The sequence below is a fragment of the Chrysoperla carnea genome, chromosome 5 (genome assembly GCF_905475395.1).
Source record: "Chrysoperla carnea chromosome 5, inChrCarn1.1, whole genome shotgun sequence".
NCBI classification, from domain to species: Eukaryota; Metazoa; Arthropoda; class Insecta; order Neuroptera; family Chrysopidae; genus Chrysoperla; species Chrysoperla carnea.
Genome location: NC_058341.1, coordinates 53748811 through 53773203, shown reverse-complemented (window position 1 = coordinate 53773203; position 24393 = coordinate 53748811). Strand labels below are relative to the sequence as shown.

At 28.4% G+C, this 24393-nt stretch overlaps 3 protein-coding genes across 5 annotated transcripts; 2 read left to right on the top strand and 1 right to left on the bottom strand.

Annotated features, from left to right (window-relative positions):
* Window positions 1-312: 312 nt before the first annotated feature.
* LOC123300569 (trypsin-1-like) lies at window positions 313-4844 on the top strand. The gene is made up of 4 exons (XM_044883156.1): window positions 313-324; window positions 2376-2940; window positions 3006-3173; window positions 4214-4844. Exons 2-4 carry the CDS (start codon window positions 2388-2390, stop codon window positions 4546-4548), a joined length of 1056 nt encoding a protein of 351 aa, XP_044739091.1. The 5' UTR covers window positions 313-324; window positions 2376-2387; the 3' UTR covers window positions 4549-4844.
* A 6483-nt stretch (window positions 4845-11327) lies between these two features.
* On the top strand, window positions 11328-23151 carry LOC123300185. 2 transcript variants are annotated; one of them, XM_044882698.1, is made up of 4 exons: window positions 11328-11378; window positions 21628-21780; window positions 22468-22593; window positions 22997-23151. In XM_044882698.1, exons 2-4 carry the CDS (start codon window positions 21633-21635, stop codon window positions 23149-23151), a joined length of 429 nt encoding a protein of 142 aa, XP_044738633.1. In that variant the 5' UTR covers window positions 11328-11378; window positions 21628-21632. The 2 variants fall into 2 exon arrangements, with proteins under 2 accessions (XP_044738633.1, XP_044738632.1); XM_044882697.1 differs by lacking the exon at window positions 11328-11378 and adding an exon at window positions 21175-21234.
* On the bottom strand, window positions 17059-19421 carry LOC123300184 (UPF0047 protein YjbQ). 2 transcript variants are annotated; one of them, XM_044882696.1, is made up of 4 exons: window positions 19370-19421; window positions 18740-18962; window positions 18156-18292; window positions 17059-17594 (listed from the first exon to the last, which is right to left on the bottom strand). In XM_044882696.1, the coding sequence occupies exons 2-4, from the start codon at window positions 18897-18899 to the stop codon at window positions 17373-17375; spliced, it is 519 nt and encodes a 172-aa protein (XP_044738631.1). In that variant the 5' UTR covers window positions 18900-18962; window positions 19370-19421; the 3' UTR covers window positions 17059-17372. The 2 variants fall into 2 exon arrangements, with proteins under 2 accessions (XP_044738631.1, XP_044738630.1); XM_044882695.1 differs by lacking the exon at window positions 19370-19421 and having other exon boundaries at window positions 18740-19222.
* Window positions 23152-24393: the final 1242 nt, after the last annotated feature.

Genomic DNA, 24393 nt, shown 5'->3' with positions numbered 1-24393 from the left:
AATCATCACCGCTTACATTGACGACGATTTTTTAATGTATTCGCAATACATCACCGCATTGTGGGTATATAAATAATCGCATATGTAGCCAAATAAATTTTTTTTTGTATAAATATGTGAGGGTAATATGAGAATGGATCCAATGTAGTAAAAAAAGTTGTTGGGGATCGATTAACGATTTTAATATTTTTTTTTTACAACAATTGAAGTGAAAATTTACTCGGTGCGAGTGTGTAATTGTGAAATGAAATTTTGTGATTGGTTAATTTGAGTTTTCTTTAATTTCTAACAATAAAGTGATTGATTATTAATTTTAATAAAAATGTAAGTGTCGTTTTGTTTTGTAAGCGTAAATTTAATCAATTATTTTTATTAAAATTATTTGTAATTTTTTTATTTTAAAGAGAAAGTGTTTTTTTATTGTTTGTTTTAAAACTTTCAGTTTTTTAAATGTCTTTTTATAAGTGAATAATGATTATTTAATGATTATACGAAATCATTGTTTTTTTTTTAATTTACGAAGCGGCTTCTTTTTTAATTCAAAAATAAATGCCGATTGATGATAAAATGTAAATTAATTTTTTGAAGTGAATTGCGAATTTTATTATTGCTACATAAACGGGGATCCGTGTAGTTCTAATTTTCGATTGCTCAATAGAATTCCACAATAGATTTGAATTTAATTTAACTCATTTTCTATCTACTAACAAAAACTATTTTTCATCAATTCTAAGCATGAAAAATTATGGAAAAACATTTTAAAATTGTTGAGATAACTGTAAACTGAATCGAAATTACCCGAGCAATTTTATTATATTATAAAACATTATACAAGTTACTTGTGTATCTAACAACATTTTTTAAATCGGAGCACTAATTTTGCGAAAACATCTTACGCATTTATGATTTTTTTGCCTCCAACAACAGTTGTTTTTACATTGAAAAGCTCACTCATTGAATTGTGTCATCAGTTATGAGTCGAAGAAAGCTTTTTTTTTGCAGAGATGATATTTTTCTTCAAAAAAAAAGTATATGGAAGGAAAAATACATTTTTTTTTCCTCCGGACTCTAAGTTTCAAATTTCGTCCCGCTGTGCTAAACGAAGTTGCTGCTTTCTGCCCCCGCTGAGTAGAAAAATAGTATACACACCACGGGATCAAGTAAAAAATGTCTCAAATCTCATGTTCATTTCATAACTTCTTTACTTTTGCTCTCTAGATGTGCAATATACTATTTATTCTTTGTAGTGTTATTACCCAATTTGTTAAAAAGTCAAATTAGAATATTCTGGTTAGTTATCAATAATTAATTTAATAACGCTTATTGATTATCCAAACGTAAACAATAATAATAATTATATCTATAATTTTAATTAACAAAAACAAACGTTTGTTTACGTAATGTAATAAGTTCATTAGTTATCGACGAGAGGCAATATACATTGCATAACAACATTATTTGCATATACTACGTCAACTATCAACATAAATATCATGAAATTCAAAATGCCATTCGAGGTAGCTTCGAGGTACTTTAGGAACATGCAAAGGTTTGGTTTAGGGGGGGGGGTTAACATTTTCAGTCCTGAGAGATATCTGCGATGAAAACGACAATTTTTGAAGATCGGTTTAAAGGTTTAGCCTCCCTCAAAATACATCGCAGTGTAGAGATCGATGCGCACAAAGTTTTGGAAAGGTTTTTTTCTGTACCTCGCAGAGTTAACTAATTTAAAAATAGTGACTGAATACCACATTTTGACCTAATAAAATTTTCTCTTACTGAGTCTTACTCGGAAAAAGAGACTTTAAACATGATAACAACTTTATGATCTATCAGAAGTGGGCCTGAGAAGCCTCATCGGAATCGTCACTTTTAGAAAATTTTGTATCAATGTGTTCATCTATGTATCAAAAACGTGGGAAAAAAGTCAATTTGGTTAAAATGAAATGCTTATTATTTCAAAATTTGTACAGTAAGTTTGATTGAACGGCTTTGAATTCGATTCAGAATGATAATTATAAAAATTTATTAACTATTTTTTTGATGTATACACCTGTAGGCAGGATAATTTAGTCGTAGAAATCATACTGTGATTTATTACTTTAAATTTGCGTCAAAATGCATTATGAGCACGTTGCTCAAAATATTTTCAAATAGACTTGAGGCTCAATATGTTATCTAAGTTCTAGAGCTTGTTTTCGCGACTTGTCTAAAAAATTACTTTCTTAGGCACTTAAGTCGTTGTTCGGAGCTTAGAAAGTGCTTAGTACTTAGCTAATACTCTTTTAACATTAAATTTGCTTTATATTAAAGTTTTTGTAATTTTTTTTTTTTAAATGAGCACAAACTAATTTTTTTCCTTTATTTTTTTCCAGAAAGCAAAAATAATGAAATTGAATTTAATATTTTTCTATTGTATATTTCACAAATTACTTGTGAATTCATCTCAATACCAATTAAATCCCAATCAACAACAATTATACTACATCCCATCAACTGGAACATATATTTGGGGTGGTCGGCATGATCAATATTTACAATTTATAAAATCCACAACTACAACCCAAAAACCATCGGATTCATCAGGGAGCGATAATGATATTCTACAATGTGGTGTTCGAAATATTGATGAACATTTATATCGGCAACCAAAAATTGTTGGCGGAACCGAACCCAAATACGGATCATTTCCTTGGCTCATTGAAATAGCTAAATATGATACAGAAGCAACCCCACGTCAATGGAAACATCATTGTGGTGGTGCATTACTACCAACACGCAAAGGGGATTTAATTTTGACGGCAGCACACTGCTTACAACCTCCCATACAAATTAATGAGTTACGAGTCATTGCTGGCGATCATAATTTAAAAACACACGACTTACATGAACAAATTATGGGTGTAGCAGATTTTATTGTACACCCGGCATTTAGACAAGGTATGTTCAAGCAAGTATGTTTTTCTTTTTAAAAAAGTATATTCGAGCAAAGAATTTATTTGCAGATGGACCATACAGTAATGATATTGCAATAATAAAAGTTCGTCCACGATCTGGTACGAATCGTGGATTTTCATTTACAAGTCATGTACAACCAATTTGTTTGCCAACAGAAAATGATACACCCAGCACGGGTGCTTGGTGTGACGTCAGCGGATGGGGAATGACAGATGGTAAGATTTATTTATTTTCAACCGCTTCGCAGGGTAACTTCAATTTTAAATACATACAAGTACTTAAGAACTTTACCCCCTTAAAGAATGAATTTTCATAAAAAAGTGACACAGTAATTAACTTTCGTCTTAAATCATGAGTACATAAATCGATTTTTACATTTCTAACTTCAAAAATGACAACGTTTCACATGTACTTTCACCTCCTATTTTATTCCCTTGGAGAATGAATTTTTTGAAAATAGTAACCTTTTGTTTTGATCCATGAGCTCATATACCATTTTTTACATTTCTAATTTCAAAATTGACCAAGTTTCATACAAAGTTTTCCAGTTCCAGTCGTGCATTTATCGATCAGTCAGCCAGTCAGATCCTTCTTTTATATATAGGGTGGATCATTTTAATCTATACACCTGAAAATCTCGTTTGGTAGTTAACCAATCAAATAATAACTAAAACGACAATAACATATTTTGATGGGGGACATCATGTTCTAACTGTTCTAACATCAAATTGGACCTAGTTTTTGTTTTCAGCTATTGAAGTAGTCACTAAGGCTGCTATTTCCGAAAATCTGCCAAATCGTAACCTCCGACTTAAAAACACTCCCTCATTTCATTGTAAGTCTGTGAATAGCTGAAACAGGACTCCATATTTTGAGCTTGATGATTGAAATTGATGATTACTTTCATTAAAAGCCTAAATAAAAGGCTCATTATCTTTCTGATATTACTGTAATCAGTGGCGAATTTAAGGAAAAAGGCCCAGTGGGAAAAGTCTATAAATAATGTCGTTTTTTTAGTCTTCGTTAATCATTTTAATGTCCCCCTTGTGGTCCCCTTTCTTCTTTAATGAACTTCATGCCCCCTTGCCATATGCTATTTTATACAAAGTTGTCTTTTTCCTCCTTTTATTTAGTCTTTGTAAATGCATTTCGGCCCTCTTGTGGTGCCTATTTCGGGGGCCTAGTATATTCAACTGCTCCTTTGCCACCCCCAAAATCTGCCACTGATTATAATGAAGTTACCTTCATATTTCAGGTGATGATTTAGATACTCAATCCACAATTTTACAAGCTATAACAGTACCAATTATTGACACGGCGAAATGTCGTAGCAGTACATTTTATGGAGGTCGTCAACAAAAAATTTTGGACAGTATGATGTGCGCTGGCTATTTAAATGGTGGAAAAGATGCTTGTGGTGGTGATTCTGGGGGCCCGTTAGCATGTGAATTAAATGGAAGATTTCATTTAGCTGGACTTGTTTCCTGGGGTGATGGATGCGCTAAAGAACATCGACCCGGTGTTTATACGCGAGTTAATTATTATGCAAATTGGATACAAACTACAATAAAACAATTGAATTTACGCTAAATTTTAAGAATCATGTATTAATTTATACCGCAAAAGATAAGACTGATTATGTAAATATAAAAAATTTTTAGACTAAGTTTCCTGTTTTAGAAAATAAGATGTAAAATAAAGTATATATTGATTGATTGAAAAAACCATTGAATTTTATTTCCAGATTCAAAACGAAAACAAAGCTTCGTTTATTTCAGAAAAATTGTGGGGATTGTCTCACAACTGCCGAGATTTGCACACCAGGCCTCTCGTAATTTCTACAAGCGTTTTAATTAGGTCAAATTATCCTAAAACAAAATTTCCGTGAAAATTGGATAAATATTAAATAGCAATATTTTGTAACTTAGAAACAATTCTTTTTTAAATTTTAATTTAAAAACCTTACGCAGCTAATATATTGAGTTTCATAATTTAGGACGTATTTTAGAAAATAGAATAGTTTTGGCCAAGTTCAAACTAGCTTAGAATGAAGTTTTCGCAAAAATTGGATAAACAATTTTTATACCCTGCAGATATAAGTGAAATATATATCAAGGTATACAAATTTTAGTCCCAAGTTTGTAACACTAAAAACAAATGATAATAGGAAGAAAAACTATCCACATAATTGCGTTGGTTTATTAATATTTTCAAATTTATTAAAAATAATGCAAGCACTGACATTCAACACTTTTTATGTAGGGTATTTCAACAATTAGCTCAGTCAATTGTTTATTTTCACCTGGTCCAAAAAAGAAAAAAAAGCTAGTTTTCAATTTTTTTTAAATTATTTTGGTAATTTTGTCCCAAATCTGATGAAAATAGGATCTATTTTATCGCATTGTCTACCTATTTTAAAATATAGCTTTGCTGATTATTTTATATTAAATATGAACCCTGTAAAGTCTCGAGGACGATAATTTTGGAAACGGGTCGCTAGGTTCAAGTTAGTACAGAACGAAGTTTTAATTTTTAGTTTGTTTCGTTGTCCAACCAATTGATTGTTAACTTTTTGGGTAACAACTTTTATTTTTGGAAGCGGAAATTGCTCCGATTGCCACATGTTGGATTCACCCATGTAAAATAAATAAAACAAATAATATTTATATAATTTTTATTTATATATTTTATTTATAATGCAATTATAATTATTTATAATTATTTTTAATAAAGTGTAATTTTTTTTTCTTTATATATATTTTTTTTGATTTTTTGGGAGGAAGGGAGTTTATTTGTTTTTTTTTTTTTTTTAAATATAGTTTTCCATTTTCATTGTGTGGTAAGGTTTTGTTGTATTTGATTTTTGAAGAAAATATTATGGCATTTGATTTTTTTTTGTTGATCAATTATTTTGATTTTTTTGATAAAATAAAAACACTTTATTAGACAATGATGACGACCCATAATAATTTTTTTTTTTGGATTTTAATGATGTATAGCATCTAAAAATTTGTTTTACTTTTTAGATAAATTAAAAATTCAAACAAAACAAAATATGTCCACGTATTCATTTTTTTTAATGATTATTAAAATGAGTTTCGAGATTAATGCAATTTTTTTTATTTGATGATAAAATGATATTCTCAAACGCGCTTAGACAATTTAGATTACATATGTGTATTTAATTGCCTAAAACAAATGTAAATTATTTGATGATATTTTTTTATAACCTGTGAAATCTCTAGTGTGTTATACAGTGATACTTACTGATTAAATACAGATTTCTACAGATGATCAAGTAGAAACACACACAAAAAATTGAAGTCAATTATGTTCGGGTCTGAAACCTTGGACTTGGATCCCGAAATCAGTCCCGGAAGAAAACCTGTGAAACTTTTGTGTCCTCGGTAGGATCTTGTGACTTCATTTGCTTACAATACCACCTCTCACTATTAAGCCAATAGCCATGGTAGTCAAAATTGAGCGCGTTTCGAGAAAAATTACGAATGGCTAAAAGTAATTTTCTAAGGGTATATAAATCTATCACCCACTTTTTGATTTTTCCCTAGGTCCGAAATTGAATCCAGAGCAGGCGCAAATCCATTCTAATCAATGTAGCCGGTTTAGATAAGATAAAATAACTCGGCCAATGGCAAATGTTGGGTTGTGAGCTATTAACAACGTGTAAAATTTTGCCAATCTAAACAACATCTAGTCTCGAAAACTAACCACTTTTTCGAAGTCCGAATTTTTCAAAGTTAGCTCAGAAGTTAATCAAACTTACAATGGATGATATTTGAGATTATATTGATCTAAACCAACAAAATCTACTTTGATTTTTTTCAATAACTTCATTTTTCAGCCTCAAAACTCAATTTTACGATTTTCCGGAAATGGTTGAGGTGATGACAGCATAAAATCTGCTATCTATCCCAGCATAAATATTATTTTTAAAGTTAAGATAAGGGGCATAAGGGGCCATATCTGGGCCCCATAACCTTTAAATGACTTTTTTAGGCGGAAAATTGATCCTATGTAATCTAGCTACAACTTTTGCTTGAAATCTTTTTAGTTCAAAGCTAGACTCAAGAAAAACGAAATTTAAAAATGGCCATATCTTTTTTTCCTCACCTCGGGAAGCAAAATGACCCAAAAATTCGTGATCAGCGCACAAAATAACCTCTTACTAAATTATATTCAGCCATTCGCAAAAAAAATCAACAAACCCTACCATGCGACTGGACTTTATGAAACATCTCTATCGAAACATCCAATTAACCGATTTTTCTGAAGAAGGAACAGAGAACCTGAAAGTATTTAGGGGGTCATCAAATAAAAGACCTCTATTATTTTGGACTAGCATTCTATCTGATTGATGTGTATTTCTACCGTATCATTTTGTTACTCACATACAGAGAACTAGTTTAAAAACTCTTGGAAATTTTCTCATAAATGTTTACATTTCTTCATATCAGCTTTAATGTCAAAGTAACTAAATATTAGCTACCCCATTTAGTAAAACAGAACGTTGTAAGCACCTTGACTAACGATGAATTAATGAATGGGTGTAAAGTTTACGAAACAATTAAATAGTCTAAATTATTTTGAATATCAAAGATTCAAAATAAAACAATGATCTTGGTTACTCAATACGAGTGCTTTTTCAAACCGTCTCTATAAAGTTACTTAACCGATTCATTTCATTAATCGGTTAAGTAACTTTACACAGATACGTTATATGTAGTTCGAACTCTTATCACCATGGTGTTGTACTCACAAACTATAGAGAATGCATATCATTAAATCATCAAATATTATAGTTTTTTTTTTATTATTATGATTGATAAGCACACTTTTATTCATTCTATGTAAGCAAATATTTTAAGTTTGCCTATCCAACTTTGTTTTTTAGTTCATTTTGCAAAACATGGGTTTATTTTTTTTGATTTTTAATTTTTTTTTTTTTATATTTTTAAACTACTGCGAGATTTAAACAAGTGTAACAAATTAATTCATTTTTTTAAACAAAAAATATATTTCTTCAAATGACATTTATATCCCAGGTGTCTCATTTTAAACAATTTAGCTGAAAATTTATTCAGAGAAAAGTTTTTGTAAGAAATGATCCAAGTAAAAGTTTTGCTACTTTGAGGGGAGCATTTTACAGAGGGATTAAATTGTTAGGTCATTTAAAAATCAGTTCATGCATAAGATACTGATAAGAAATAGAGGTACGTTTTTATCTAGAATTTTTATAACGTAACAAACATCTTTGTTGGAAATATTTTTTTAGGCGTTATAAACGCAACAGAAAATTCTAAGCAAAAATCTGTATAAACTCATATGAAAGTGAAAGATATAGAAAAATTTTAAATAACAAAAAAATCCAACAACTTTATTGGAATAATTTCGTAAAAGTCAAGTGCGAAAACAAATCTCCATAAATTTTTGCATTAGAATTTCGCTGAAATTATAAGATTTACGAAAACATATTTCCAGTATAAGTTTGTTGTTTTATAAAGAATAACTTTCTAATTTAAAATTTTCTTCTGTCTTTTATCCGTTATATGAGTTAATTTATTAAATCGTCTTGCAAGTCAAGGTCAAATTTAAGATCTCTGTGAGATTTCCCCCTCTGAGTAGAGCAATTTTTGGTTTGATCTTTTTTTCCAAAAAATACTTCGTTGAAAAAATTTTCAACAAAATTGTTTAAATAAAATACCTGGGATATAATATATTTTAAATATATGTAATGCGCATGTGTGTGGTATGTGTAAATGACGAAATAAAATCGTCGCATATTTTTTTTAAATATATGTGTTTTGTGTAATTTTTTCTTTTTTTTAATCTGAAAAAATATATTTTTGAATTACAATTTATTATTTTATTTCTTGTGTAGGTACTTGGTACTTACAATATAATATTTGCTTAATATATTCGAAAATTGTTCTCAAAATTAAACAATTTTTCTCAATATATGTAAACAAATTTCAAAAAATTGGTGTAATCAATGGTTTTAAATTTCTAATTGATACTTTTAACTGAATTATATTCGGAAAAAAGATTGAGGCAATTTTTGAACTGAATAGAGAGATTTGAGAATAATGGTTTATTCTTTTTGAGAATAATAAACCAAAAAATTTATAATGAGCCATCAATAAATTTGTTTAGAGTCCTGTACTCAAAATACCATACACTACAGTTTGAAACAGCTCTGAGGAGAATAATAAAAAATTGGTACAGAAACAAAAAAAGGCTCCAATACAATTAAACTAAAAGTATCAATAAAAATTAATACCATTCGGTCTTTCTTTAAATATTAATACATTAAGTAAAATATCTTTTTTTAATTCTATGTACAATTAATGTTTTATTTTTTTCATGTTTACGACTGTTGACAGCATTTATTTTATTTAAACGTTTGGTGAATGGCAGTGAATATGACTCATAGATTTGCTTTTTTTTATCAAATTAAGAGCTTTGAACAGAACAAAATACACTAAATATTTGCTATAATATTCCATTTCAAATCTATGATATGGCGAAGATTAAATTGAACAAAATTTTCTAAAATTTTGGACTAATTTTTTTAACACATAGTAAAAATTTAAATGTACGCTGTTCATTCTAAAAATAAATTAAAATTGATAATGTTTAGTTTCTCTAACTGTTATTATAATAATTATAGTAAATATACAGTCCAAGTTTTATTTGATTAGTTCATGTTTGGCAGACTAAGGGCTGGTAAATATTATCATGATTATACGTACATTCAAACTTTTTTGATAGCAATCGATAAACGTCCAAGTATTTTAAAATGCTAAATTTAAAACGAAATGGACAAAATTTAAACTTACAAAAGCATGCAGCATAAATACACGGTTTGGAATGTGTCGTGTTAATATAGAGTAGAGAGCGTTATAATTGCAATTTTTTGTTTACTGCGTTTAAAAATTTTGTTTCAAGAAGTGGTGCTTTTTTACAATTGGAAAAAGAAAATAGATAAAAGCCATATTTTTTAACAATCGTTGTATTTCGTTTTTAAATTTTCTACGCAACATCATCTAAATTTTTTTAAAGTTCAAATTTTTGTTTATCTAAATAAATAGCTAATTATTTTTTGAGTTTATGTCAACTTGTCTTGTCAAAAATATTTTTTTATACAATAAAATTGTTTATTGCGAAAATCAAATGGAATTAAAATGTTAATTATTTGAGCTGAATGGTTCTGTTATTAGATATTATTTGAGCTAAAAGGTTGATCACTTGATTCAACCCTGTTGATAAAGGAAATTGAATATATAAAAAATTAAATTTATTTGGGCCTAGTTTTTAGTAATCTATTTATTTAACATTTTCAGGCTGTGTAGAAAACCTGGTCCATTGTCCAAACTGGTTATACAAAAATACACGGAGATCTTAAACGACAAATCTAGCACAGACAGCTATTTTCGTTCCAGAAAACATTAATAGTAATGGAACATAAAAAAAGTAAGCAAGTCTATAAGCAAATATGAGTATCGCACTCTACCTAACTAGTTTAGAATTTATGAACGCATTCATATATGTAATAAAGTAAATCAAGGACTTACAAATAAAAAATCTGGACTAACGAAAGTCAAAAAACCTTTTCATCATGTCATAATGGCAAGTACAGAGTTTATTTTTCTAGATTGGTAGCAATAAGTTGAAATAAGATAGAAGATGTTTGCTACTCAATTTATTATTACATGGGTTACAAATTTAGTCCGAAACAAAAGTGAATCGTGATTATAAAATGAAAAGTCCTATTAAGATTGATTCTCTATGAATGAATATAATTTTTTTTTTAATTTTTCAAGCAACAAAGTAGTTTGAAATTTAATAAAAAATAAATTGTTTTATTGAAATATAAAACATACTGCTCTAATAAAAAACTATTTTTGCGAATTTTCTCAACATTTTAATTCCAAAATTTGGTAATATTTAATAATGAATAGATAATTGAATAAAAGTTGATTTTTTTTTCTCAAAAAAGCTCAGCTTTAATATTTATCTACACGTAACAATGAATCATAGAAACGAATAAGATTTTTTAAAAAAGCACAACAGCAGTTAATTAGCATTTTTTGTGAAAAATGTAATAGTATTTTTTTTAATATTGCAAATCTGTGTATGGTATGCGCATGTCTTCTTGTTATATGTCTTTTTTTGTTACTAGAGTGTTTTGAGTGTATGTGTGTGTAAGTGTATGTGTGAAGATAATTTTTACTCTTATTTACAAATTTTGAAAATACATTTTTTGGTAGATATTAACCGACAATTTGAATTTTTGTGTTTTTTTAGCTACTGTAATTCACAGTTGTACTTCTGTAAAAACACAAGTTATGCTACAATTTGTTTTTTTGTTCTTGACTAGTGGGCGGAGTCAACAATTGAAGGTTAATATTTTTTGCACAATTGAATAAATGCGAAAATATTTTGAACACAAAAAAAATTACATTTTATTAATTAAATATGGAGTTAAAGAATTTGAGTGGATTTCTAAAATAATATTTTTATACAATTTGTATTGCTAACACAATTCAAGATTTTTAATCACCGTTTTTTGTACTCAAGTCACATATGTCTACACTATGCCTAGAACGCTAACAACGACTGAATAAGTGAGAGACGTGAAATCCGAATATTGTTGTACCCTAAGCAACTTTTGTTTACAAGAGCGAGCACGATTCTGGGGTAAATTCACCCAATTTTAAGCAGACAAGAAGTATTGCAATGAGTATTTTTTCCCTAAATGGTCTGTAAAATAATGAGTAAAATCTGAGTATTTAACTTTTTCAGAATTTATAGAAACTACAATCAAACTCAAATAAGGCTATTCTCTAAGTCACTTTTACTCTCATCTCTAAATTAGGAACATTTTTTAGCCAAGGATGAAGCGTCCTCAGTTCAAGGATATCCCCAATTTGAATACGAGAACAAACGTGACTCTGGTATATTTTCACCCAATTTTAAGCAGATAACTTTTTAAGTATTCAATCAAATGACTCAATGATTACTGATCGTCGTACAAGGGCTTAATTTGAGGTTACTAATCCGATTATAAACAAGATGTAGTTTGAATTGTGCTACACATGTCGTGTGTCGCGAAACGCTCCGTTAAATTGATAGATGAAAGTGCTAGGGCCCGGTAAATAGCAAAACTGTCGATTAGTGATTTAAAACTTAGTGTAGAGCGTACACAACGCATGCGCCTTTACAATTTCTGTTTTTTGCATAAAAGTATTGAATGTGTTTTATTTTTATGGAAGAAACTGATGAAAATAAACTTAAATTGAAAATCTCCCTTCTTTATCAAAAATTACAACAGCTGACGAAATTTTTGTTATAAACTAAATGGATTGATTGTACAGTGAAAATGTATAACGTAAAAAAACTTAAAGACAAAACAAAAAATATAAATTAAATTTTTTTTATATATTATTTATACATGTATATTTTTTATAGTACAGTAAAACGTGTTTATGAATTTATTGAGAAAATGATTATAATTTAATTTTAAGCATTTTTTTTTTTTGTTTATCTATTTACAACACTCACAAATTATTACTTATTTAATAATTAATTCTCATGGTTTTTTGTTTTTTTGGGAGGGGGGATTTTAAGTACAACAGTTGTTTAGTAAAATATTTACAAGAAAATTATAAGATTATTTTTTTTAGAAAAAAAACCCGTGTTAAAATGTTTATTTTTATTTTTTTTACTTTTTTTTCTTGAATATTTTTATTTGGTAATTAATAATTTTATATTTACATATTGTCATAGGTTTAAGATTTGTTTATGTCCATTGTTTTTTTTTTTTTTTTTTGCAATTTAGAGTTAATATTTTTTATCACTAAAAATTAATTTTAATTTTTAACCATTACGCATCTTTTGTAATTTAATAAATAAAATACCCTAAAATCAAGTCCAAAATATTCTAGATTATTTATTTTGCGTTAAGACAAAGATAATGATAGTGATTAGTGTCTTCTTTTCGAATGGCCTATATGGCAAAGAATTACAATCGCATTATTATATATTGGGCGCCATTTAAAATAGCACTTTTGAGCCTATTCATGTAATAGCAGTCAGCGATTGTCAAACTGTAAGATGGTCTCTAAACTTTGGTAGTTGATATCACAGATATCAGAAACATAAAAATAGATTGACTATGCAGTGACACTCCTCTAATATATTATATAAGTCTGTACTCGCATCCTAATGGTGGAAGAAGACCGATTGGCAACAATCAACGAGCGTTATATATCAGATTTTCCAAAGTACTCTATGAAATTATGTTTGAGTCATCAATTATGTATTAATACATTTATTTGGACAATTCTGTCGCTTATCTCCCATAACTCTGTTGTGAATTCAACATAATTTTGTCAATCCTACTGACTGTGTAACGTTGTAAAGACATTTTACAATTCATCCTAGGAAGTGACCTTTGTAATCTCTGGCGTTAGAATGCAAAAAGCTGTATATGACAAGGTAATTTGCAAAATTTTTCTTTTGATAATCATATAGAACTTAAATAAGTGAAATTTTATAAATTGACGTGTCTTATACAGCTTTTTTATTGTAATACTGGAAGAAACAAGGTTTAGTTCTCAAACCTATGGAGGGTAGAGATAAGGAGAACCATCTCTGTATATAAAGTTTTAAAAGAAGTGCTCAAAGTAACAAGAGTAAGATAAAGATCTAAACATGTTGTTCGAGAAGGATAGAGAATTTCACATCAAACACCTCCTGCTACACAAGCGCCATTCTGGTCAATTTTGTAACTGTTATTTGCTGTTTTTAGATGGACACTTTTTTAGTTTAACTCTTATTTGAGATAGTTCTCCTTATCTCTACCCTCCATACTCAAACCTAAAACCACTGTGGTCTGTTTTTGGGATAGGATTCATAACATTTTAAATATCTAGTGGAGAAGAATCCTCCATTCTGACTTAACCACTATCAGACAAATTCAAAAGACTTATCAAATCTAAAATTATTGGACTTGGAAAATTAGATAATTAGTAAAATCGTATTATACATTATATATTTTTTTTGCAAAATAAATAATTGCCATTTTTTTTTTACAAATGTCTCAATGATTTTTTAAAATATGTTTTTTTTTCTCATTTAAACTTTATAATGTGGTATAAAAAGGTACAAAATCAATTCTGAATACTTTGCATTAAATGTTTATCGGGTGTAAAAAATAATATAATTATTTTTAGGTTATGCTATGAAATTACTTTTTTCTTTATATTCTTCATTTTTAGGAAAGTATACTTTTGAACAATATTCATTTTTAATTTTATGTCATTATAATGCAATATTATCCTATCGTTTTTGGCAACTTTATTTTGTAGTTCAATATGAAGTTATTCTACACATTAGCGTTAACATTTTTAACTAATGGACGATATATTTTTTGACATTTTAAAATTGACTCTTGTCATAGAGAATATATTTCACATTTTCCTTCTTTCTTTTGCTACTACCAATTATAGAGAATATTAGCATCAAAATATCGATAGGCCACAAATTTGTGCATGTTTTTTTTTCTAATATGTATCAGCGCTTATCTTTGCAATAAAAAAATATTGTATGTGCGCTTCTTTGAGATTAAATTCATAGTGAATTACAAAAAAATTGCCTTATTTAATTACTAAAGACCCAAACAAAAAAATTATAAAAATACACATTCATTTTAAAAAATTTATACTTTTTTTTTTTTTTAAATTACAATATTCATATTTTTTTCTTGTCAAAAGTAAAAACTTAATAAAATAATTTGAATCACAAATGGTAGGACAATTTGCTTGTTTTTTTGATATATTATTCTTAAAAAATGATTACGTTTTCAAATTTTGTTTATTGTTTGCACACGTAAAGTTTTTTAAAAATTATTTATATATTGTCTGTCTGTTCAAGAAAACAACACTTCATATACTAAAAATTATTTTGTGCAAATTTCAAAATGGTGCGACAATTTTGTTTTCACCCTTCTCACCATAATTCTCTCCCACAACAAAATTTTCGAAAAATGAAAAAAGAAAAAAACACCAACACCGTCACAAGAGTGGATTAGCGTTGACGCGTGACGACGCCGCATCACGTTATGTGCCGGTATATAATACCGTAATCTTGTGCCGTTTACGGAACCATTGTTTTAAATTTCACTACAAACACTACCTACGAATACTTCTCAATATTATCAAATTAAAGACTAAATTTTAACTTTGGGTTTTGCTTTTACCTTATTTTTTTTTTTTTTGGTTTGGGATTTAAAACACAAATAAGAAAGATACCAAAATGTATATTTCCTATTCGAAAATTGCTAAGTAGAATCACTTATTTGATACGAATGTGTGCGCTGTACGCAGGTTTTTTGTTTTTGGACGTTGATAAACACTGCGCGTGCGTAGACGCTACAGTGTGTGTAATTTTAATTTTTGTTTTATTTTAATATTACTTTATATTTAAAATGGGACGTTCTGTGTTTTGACGGGCCGTTTTTTTTTAAATTTTATATCATTTTTTTAAATTTTTTGCGTATACTTTCTTTTGTTAAATATTCTGATTTTTGACGATGATATTTGTGTTTTTGAGTGAGTCATTTGGAAATGTTTTTCAATTTTTTTTTTGTCTTTCTTGAGTTTCAAACTTTTCTTCCTTAATTGTTGGAAAGAAATCACAGACGATTTTAAGTTACGTTAAAAATAGAAGAACAGTTGTAAGAAAATGGCACACAATAAAAGTTGAAATTTTCCTTACATCACACATATTACTAAGTCTTATATGTTCAGTAATCGCATTGTTTTATAGCCATATTAAGTCTTTGGTTGTGAATGTTGTCTTCATTTCTGAAACGCGATTTCTTTTAGAATTCAAACCTTGTAAAACTTATGATTTAGAACATCGAACATCGTTTCGAACAATTTAACAGATTGAATTCAAAGTTTTCATAGGAATCTTAACTTTTAGATTTGCCATTGGATGAAATACCATTTATTTTGGCTACGATTTAAAATTGAATTTGCCTGCATTCAGACTAAATTAGCGATTGATGGAATTTTTTGACCTTACAGGGTAAAATCTAAGGTAGGTCTTGACTACTTCTCCCATCAGATTTTCCGGTGTGGGTATATTTCTATGTAAATGTAACATATCTATTAATGTATGTTTAACGAAAACAATTTTTCTATTAGTTTGGATGTGAGAAGGTTCGATATATTATTCGAATTATAAAAAACTTCAAAGACTTCGGGTCCATATTCTATGATCAAATTAATCACTTTGGCTTCGAAGTTGAATCTAACTGTATGAAAGAAATCGATTCTATGAAACGCTTTACCTACGATAGATTCCTAACAAAAAAATTGAATAAAGATTTTATTTCTAATAGAAAAACATTTCCAAACCGTTGAAAAAATTATAATTTATGGTACGCTTTTATTATGAATTGAACAAATTTTACTGATTTCTTAGAGAGAGCTATGTGTATCAAAAAATCACCGGTGCAGAAACCCATAATTTTTGTTGTCAAAATAAACTATCTTGATTAATTTATTTAAATAACAAATTACCCTAATTTACATTGCTTGTTGGCGCGACGACGCTCATAAATAATTTTTTTGATTGCATCATTTTATTATTTAATTTAGAAAACGTAAATAAACAAAAGTTGTATTAAAAAATATCGATCGCACTTCAATCACCTTTTTTTTAAACATAAATATTCCAGCCATCATTTTTTGTTTTTTTAAATTTTATATTTATTATTTTTGTTTACATTTAAAACTTTCTCAGTCAGCATACGCAGTTTATTTATTTTCATCTAAGTTAAATCTAAAAACGCATTTATTATATGTCTTTTGAAATTCTCACATGGTAAAAAAACATTTACCTGTCTTATATGATTCACATGATCTCTAAAAAATGTTTGATCACCGCAGAAATAAAGAAAAAAATTAACATTAAAAATATTTTCTTTAATAAATAAAAAAAAATTCAACAGAAAAAAAAATAAAAACAAACAATCAAAGAAACAAAAATATTTCTTAAAATAAAAATCAATGATTGTGCTTTGGAATGTTTGGAAACCATAAAATGTGATGGTCACATGGAAACAGAAACTAAAAAAAGAAAACTTTAAAAAATTGGAAAAAAGTCCTTTCCACAACATGTGATTATCGAAACACCAATACACTCAACACACACGCACATGATTTAATTCGAAAGGCGCGCGCGATTTTTCCGGCATATTGGATGATTGATGTTGAAATTTATCGTCGATTACATAATGCGGAAAGGATACGGCTTGTGGCCGTATCGGCGCAACAGGAGGGTCAGCGTGGATGATGAGCCCCCGAGTGCGCCGAGGCCCTTCCCTAGCTGCTCGTACTGGCTATGGGACTCACTGGTGAAAGAGGACTACGACTGCTTGGTTCACCCCGTAAACATCCATTTAACGTTATTACCAATTTACGACTACCAGCATGATCCCGGTGCTCGCATAACCATACACCTTGCCATGTGCCCAATGATAATTTACCATCGGTTATTGGAATTGTTAATGAAGATCCAAGAAAGCATGCCTTCACGTGCGCTGGCTAAATTTTTTTTAAACAAAAACAATCATAACATTAGTTTTATGTTTTTAAAATTTTTTCTTCGTTTAAATTATAATTTGATCAATAATAACGTATTTTGTTGAAATGACATAATCGATTCGGGCGAATTTCATGAAAATTCATCATATTCTAATTTTTTGAAAGTTGTGTTAAATAAAGCTGATCATATTGACGTCAATTTCAGCGCACGATACCGCTATATGTATCACTAATAAACGTCCCTTAACTATGCGTTGAAAAAATGCTCATGATACCAAAGCTTTAATGATCTCAAAATAGCACATTTCGCTAATATGAGATCTGATCGGATATCGTAATCTTAACCATTAATGCGATAGAAATTAAATTATTTACGATTTTGAAGCGAAATATCCAAAAGTTAGCGAAAAATTAATCAACAGACCATTTCATTTCTTTTTAGTAAAATCATTTCAATATAATTTAAGATAACAGAAACAAAGTTGAAGGCAAAAGCTTACTAAACTTAAAGCTAAAATTTTGAAAACTATGTTTTCATAATTATGTTAATAAATAACTAACCATATCATCTGGACCTTCACAGGAATGTCGATAAGGCAAACCTTCTGGTACAATTTTGTTGAGCATCATTTCCATGTCGTCCCGAACATCGGGATCCCAACTTTCATTTAGCGCCAGACTAGCAGATGTATGCAATACTACACATTTACAAAAATTATTAATATATTTTCCATGAAAATTTTCGTTATAAATAGGGAAAAAATTTTTTCATGCATTTTAATAAAAAAATTCATCGAATAAAAAAATCAAGGATATTTTTAATATAGGACATAATTTGAATCTAAATAGAAGTAAAGTATGTCAAAACATGAAAATCGGAAATGAAAATCAATTATATTATAAAATAAAAATGTTTGAAAAATGAGGGTTATGAATAGAAAATAAACTGAAATTCTGAATGAAATATCATTAGTTACATGAAATCGATAATAGGCGATGGGAAATAAATGAGAAAAATAAAATTTTATGAAAATTTCATATCAATGACAGCATATTTATGTCAAAATTGTAACAAATGACAGCTGAAAAATTGAAATTTGTTTTACAAGAGTGGGGTGGAGTAACGTGGTTAAGAAAATACTAACTTTGAGCATGAAATAAGCCAACACTAAATTGACTAAGCTCGGGTACTTGGCGTAATATTTCTTCAGTAACCAAATGTACACCCCTGTGTTGTGGTCTCAGATTTATTTTCCTCTGAAACCACGCTGATCCAACTTGGATCCCTCTGTTCGATGAAGCCATGTTTGGTGAACTGCCCACTCGCAAACTTCCACACTCCACTTTTGCGGTTATTATTTAAAATCACTTAACAATAAATACACAATATATTACAATTTTGCATTGTAATATCAAGATTTATGCATTTTTGAGCAATTTTTATATTGCACAGTGTAGTGTTTTATATAGGAAAAGGTTATGAATTAACGATTTAGGACAGGACACAGATTTTTGGCAATTGCCGCACCGTGAATAGCACGGCTTATTATTTTTACCGTATGATGTCACCATTATACACGCGTTACCATGATATTTTTTAGTTAGATGTTTCTCTAATGCGTTACTTTACCGCGTCATTTAAATTTTAATATTTGAAAAAAAACTATTCCTAATTATTTACACTACACGTGCTTAATTTCATTTAAAATTCTAAAATGTTTTAATAGTAATTAAATTTGTTTAATAATCATAAATATAATTATGCTAATTCTTACCAAAAGTTTGTTAATCACAATTTTAAATGAAAATTCTGTTCTTAGAATGATTACATAAATATTACTATTGAACTTGTTATCTGCAAATCATAACTAAAGTTATAATTTCATTACAGAACCGTATCTAGTTTAAGTTAATTAAGCTAAATATTTCATTTCAATTTGTTATTTATTGTGGATATTTTCATGAATAGTTAGTTTTACAATCAGCTAGTTTTTTTTAATAAAATTAATTGCTATTTTTACAATTGCTTTGAAAAAAGTATTAAATAATATTCATATATTTTTACAGAACCGCATTCAGGATATATTTTTTTCACGAATTAAAAATGAAACCAAAACTCAAAAATCATTTTTATTTGATGGTTTGTTGAGTTATTTTCGTAGAAACTTGTATAAAAAAAAAAAACAGATCTCGGAAACTATCCAACCTTGAAAAATTAAAAATAGTTTTTACCTGATTTTGATTATACTTATAGTTGAAGAAAATTGTTTGCATTAAATTCCATGAGAAGAAAATGTTGCAATTTTGGTATTTTTTCTAAAGACGAGACTGCAATTTTGACCTATGATCCATGAATATTTCAAAAATTATTTTCAATAGGTAGGTATATTCAAGTTCTGATTTATGTATTTTGAAGGGCAATTTTAAAACATAATTATTTTTCAAGTTTCTTTCGGCAAGCACGGATCCAGAAATTTTTTTGAATGCCAAGATAATTCGAACTTTTCATGAGCATTTTTTTTTATAAAAAAGTATATATTTTATAAAAAAAGTATATACTATAGTTCGAGTAGTTTCTGAGACATCGAATAAAAATCAACCAGATTATCGTTCTTCAAGTTATTTGGAGTAATAAAGATCTAAAAGCATAAAAATCCTTCGATTCGAGATATCTCCGAATTTCTCAAAAATAAATAATTAATTACACCGATTTTGACCCAATAAATTTAATAATCGGCTCCTTTTGATGATTAAACAAATATTTTCTGTAAATACTAACTAAAATTGGGGTGATCTAAACAAGGGGCGATTTCCACCGAAATTTCTACAGTCAATTTCTCAGAAATTTGACGTTCATTCTAAAACATAGCCAAATTTTCAGGTCTTTAGATTATTTTGTATAATTATCCAACTAACACTACATAGGTCTTTATCATTAAGCTTCTGCCCGATTCTATTATTGTAAACATTTACACAGGTTTTATATTATTAATTTTTTCGGCAAATTACTTACCTACATATTTTACAAACAATTTTTGAACAGAATCCACAAATGACTGAATTAAAAAGAATCGAACCTGTCTAGAGTAATACAAAAAAAAAAAAAAAAAACTGCCCCTTCCGCATCAATGACATCTAACTACCCCCTAACGAGCTATTATGTCTATGTTGATGTTTAACAAAGAATTTAACAACATTCGATGAAATAGGAACACACAAGAGGCGAACGTGAGTAGGAGGATGATGTAGAAGGTGGAACAATTATTAGACTTCATGATGAGTTTTAATATGATACACAAAAGTAAATATTCCATACATGTATTTCCTTGCGTGTATGATGAAAACTCCTCATCATACTTGACTGAAGGAGTGCCCCACAAATACATTTATATACATATAAATATATCTATATCCCATATTGAATCCATTCATTTTACACTGGACGATTGTGTGAAAAACGTTTTTCATCATTTTCCAATATATAAGCTATGCTGAATAGTTTTATAAAAATTCAATAAAATGGATTTAATTAATGCCACATCGTTGTTAATGAAAACTACATTTATTGAGCAACCCGCATATAATGGATTTCGAATTTGGCATGTTATGTTTATGAGTTTCGCTCTTGTGCTAACTATCAGTAAGTTTGAACTTTTTTTAAGCAATTTTATATAACGTAGTTTTTGTGTAGTTTCACAAAATAATAAAAAAGTTGTGTATTTATTTATAAAAATTTTGAACTAATCACTCATCACCCCAGAATAACGATTAGATGTCTCCATGGGCTTTAAAAACTTTCAAAAAGGACGTTCCCAAAAAATTAAGTGTATGAAAATATTTGAGCAGGGCTTTGAAAAACAATAGGATGTAAGTTATCCAATAACTTCTGTGGTCAGTTAAATCATTTCAGGAAATGGCAAAAGCTTGTAGAGAAATTCAAATTCAAAAAATGATTATTCTTTTAATATAAAAACAGCTAAGGGGTTTTTAAACAAGTAATAACGTAAGTTTTCACAAATTTTATTTTTTCCAGTTATAATGGTTTGTTGCTGTGTGAAAATTCGAATACCACGTACGAAACAAGAAATTGAAGCAGATTATCAACGGAAAAAACTGACGAGGGAATTTCAAAAACAATTGAAGCAAATAAAAAATGAAGAAATGGATATAATGGATTTAAAACGAGGTGCGTTCCCTTTTCAATAATGTAATAATTTATTATTTCCTTAAACTAAGAATAACTAGGTCTAATTGAAACTTATTTTTAATGATCAAATGTGAAAGATGTTCACTTATATTTCCAAGGCTCTGCAAAATTTTCGTACAATCCGCTGCTTTAAAACCCTGTAGTAATAGTTCGAATACAGTGTTTCTCAAAAAAAATTGCGGGTTAATATTGGATTACAACTTAAGAATTCAGTTTCAAAAATGTTGTATGATATGGGACTTGAGGTACTACGAGCACCAAGACAATTTTAGATTTAGGATTGAAATTATTTGTACCTTATTTACAATTTTGATGATGAATTTTGTTATAACTTCATGAATGTAGACGAAAAATAAGAATACAATTTTTCGATATCTGTATTGGTTTTCGAAATATCGAAAGCAAAAAAATTCATGCTTCAAGCTTCAAAAAAAAAAGTAGGCTTTTTATTTAAAATTGCCTTGGTGCTCGTACATCCTTAAATATCATAAATATTTCAGAATTGAACAAATATAGATTAACGTATCAAAATAGTTTGAGAAGCACTGTTCTAGTACACTCCCTTGGCTGTAAAAAAACGCTATTATGTTTGTGTGTTTTCTTAAAAATGTTTACAGTTAGCTCAACTTTGGAAGAATATTAAAAATTTTGATTGAAAAATTACAGCACTTGAAACAATTCATAAAGAAATTTACTCAATTCAAGACACTACTGATCCTCCATTATCACATAGTTCATCAATAAACGCACCTGCATCAATAAATTCATCAGAGTCACACAAAATGTCTGACGGTTTGTGTGCAATTTTAGATTTCTTTTTTTTTTCAACTTAACTCTCAAGCTAAGACTTCAGTGTGGCGGAATCGCCCCTATTTTTTCCTAATCAGTTTTAGATTTCACTCAAATAGGACACAATATGCAGATTTTGTAATATTCGATAACCTTGGTTCTGTTTGATTGGAGCTTTAAACATTGAAAATAAAATTTAATATTTTTTTACAGCACCCAATTTATTTATTGACGCTTATATGAGGTTTAGGCTGGTCGCACAAGTTTTCCAGCGTGTGCCATAATTTTTAAATACGGGCGACCGGCATACGATCTTAAGTTTATTGCCGTTTAAAGTCTAAGACCGCCACAGTGGAGAATTAGCTTTAGACTTTCATTTCTTGATTTTTTGTATTTTTTTAAATAGATGGAATGGTTGCTGAGCCCCAAAAACCAACACCAGAGTGGACTAAATCTGAGGGAGGTCTAAATCGCACATTTTCACAGAAAGTTTCTGCTTTGCTTAAATTATCAAAATTAAAGAATTTACCTACGTTAGACGATGAAGATAATATTCCATAAATCTAGCAAATTTAATTTTTTTGTTAATTGTTTTTTTAAAGAAATATTTTACGTTCAACTTTGAAACGTTTTTCTAAAAAAAAATTGTAGAATTTTATAATCATAGAAAAATTAAAGAAACGTTTGCATCGCTTGTACTGAAAAACCTAGTAAAATATTACAAATTTTACATTGCTTTTTTATTTACACACAATCGAATCACATATCTCGTTCGTATGAATTTACCAATCTTCGTGTTAATTGTTTCATATGAGACATTAGATAACAAATGACGTCCTATTCCTCAAACAAGGAAATTAAACTGCCAATTTCATTTAACGTAATAATGTAAATAGTTCGGGGAATGAGCCTTACACAAGGCATTAAAAATTCAAGGCTTCTAAAATCGAAATTCGAGAGTTTCGAGGTTTTGTCACACGTCATATGAGAATCGCATAAAAAATAGTTTTTCTTAATTACTTCTAAAATTATCTTAAAATCTTCGAAAATTACCAAAACAGAAGGTATTAAAAAATAAATGAAATAAAGAATTATCTGAAAAATTAATTATTTTTCCATAATATTTTTGTAATTCATGTTTGATTTTTGTATCCATTTTTCTTTTTTTTTAAATAATTGCTATAATCATATACACTTATTGAAAACAAATCTATAAGAATTAATAATGCACATTGCTTCATTGGAAAAAACTGGTTTTCGAGGTGTCCAATAAAGGGATGACAAAATATCAATACAAAACTTTTTTCCAAGTTCAATATTCAAAACGTTATTCGAGTTGAAGTGAAAAAAAAAAAAATTTGGCGCTTTTCACTTAAGCTGCCCTAGCAAAACGCAAATAAGTGAATTGGCGTTTTTTATTTTTACCCTCACGCCTAACATCAACGAAAACGCTGAAAATATCTACGATCCAAGATGTGAAAGCAGCCTACTTTTGAGAGCTTTAATTATAACAGTATTACCAGTTTTTAAAGTTGATTTTTATGTAAAAATTTTGTCCCATATAATGTCATCCCTCTATTTTTGTGTAATTAAAAACATAATTAAGGTGGAACACTTATCATTAAAAAAAATTCCACCTTAAAAAATAACCTTAATAATACTTAATTAAAAATAATATTATGCGTTTCTTGAAAAATATTTTTTTAATAAATAAATTAATTACGTTTAAATTCTATAATATATTTTCTACATTTTTCCTTAATTAGTATGAAAATTATAGTTGTTTTTCCATACATAAAAAAA

What these genes read in the sequence shown, in the direction of transcription:
- LOC123300569 (XM_044883156.1), top strand. Translation starts at nt 2,388, where the DNA reads ATGAAATTGAATTTAATATTTTTCTATTGTATATTTCACAAATTACTT. An exon ending in ACACCCGGCATTTAGACAAG is followed by an intron (nt 2,941 to 3,005) that starts GTATGTTCAAGC and finishes ATTTATTTGCAG; the next exon opens with ATGGACCATACAGTAATGAT. An exon ending in CGGATGGGGAATGACAGATG is followed by an intron (nt 3,174 to 4,213) that starts GTAAGATTTATT and finishes TTCATATTTCAG; the next exon opens with GTGATGATTTAGATACTCAA.
- LOC123300184 (XM_044882696.1), bottom strand. Translation starts at nt 18,899, where the DNA reads ATGGCTTCATCGAACAGAGGGATCCAAGTTGGATCAGCGTGGTTTCAG. An exon ending in TGGCTTATTTCATGCTCAAA is followed by an intron (nt 18,293 to 18,739) that starts GTTAGTATTTTC and finishes GTAAATGTGTAG; the next exon opens with TATTGCATACATCTGCTAGT. An exon ending in GTGAAGGTCCAGATGATATG is followed by an intron (nt 17,595 to 18,155) that starts GTTAGTTATTTA and finishes AAAAAAATTTAG; the next exon opens with CCAGCGCACGTGAAGGCATG.
- LOC123300185 (XM_044882697.1), top strand. Translation starts at nt 21,201, where the DNA reads ATGTTTATGAGTTTCGCTCTTGTGCTAACTATCA. An exon ending in CGCTCTTGTGCTAACTATCA is followed by an intron (nt 21,235 to 21,627) that starts GTAAGTTTGAAC and finishes TATTTTTTCCAG; the next exon opens with TTATAATGGTTTGTTGCTGT. An exon ending in TATAATGGATTTAAAACGAG is followed by an intron (nt 21,781 to 22,467) that starts GTGCGTTCCCTT and finishes GAAAAATTACAG; the next exon opens with CACTTGAAACAATTCATAAA.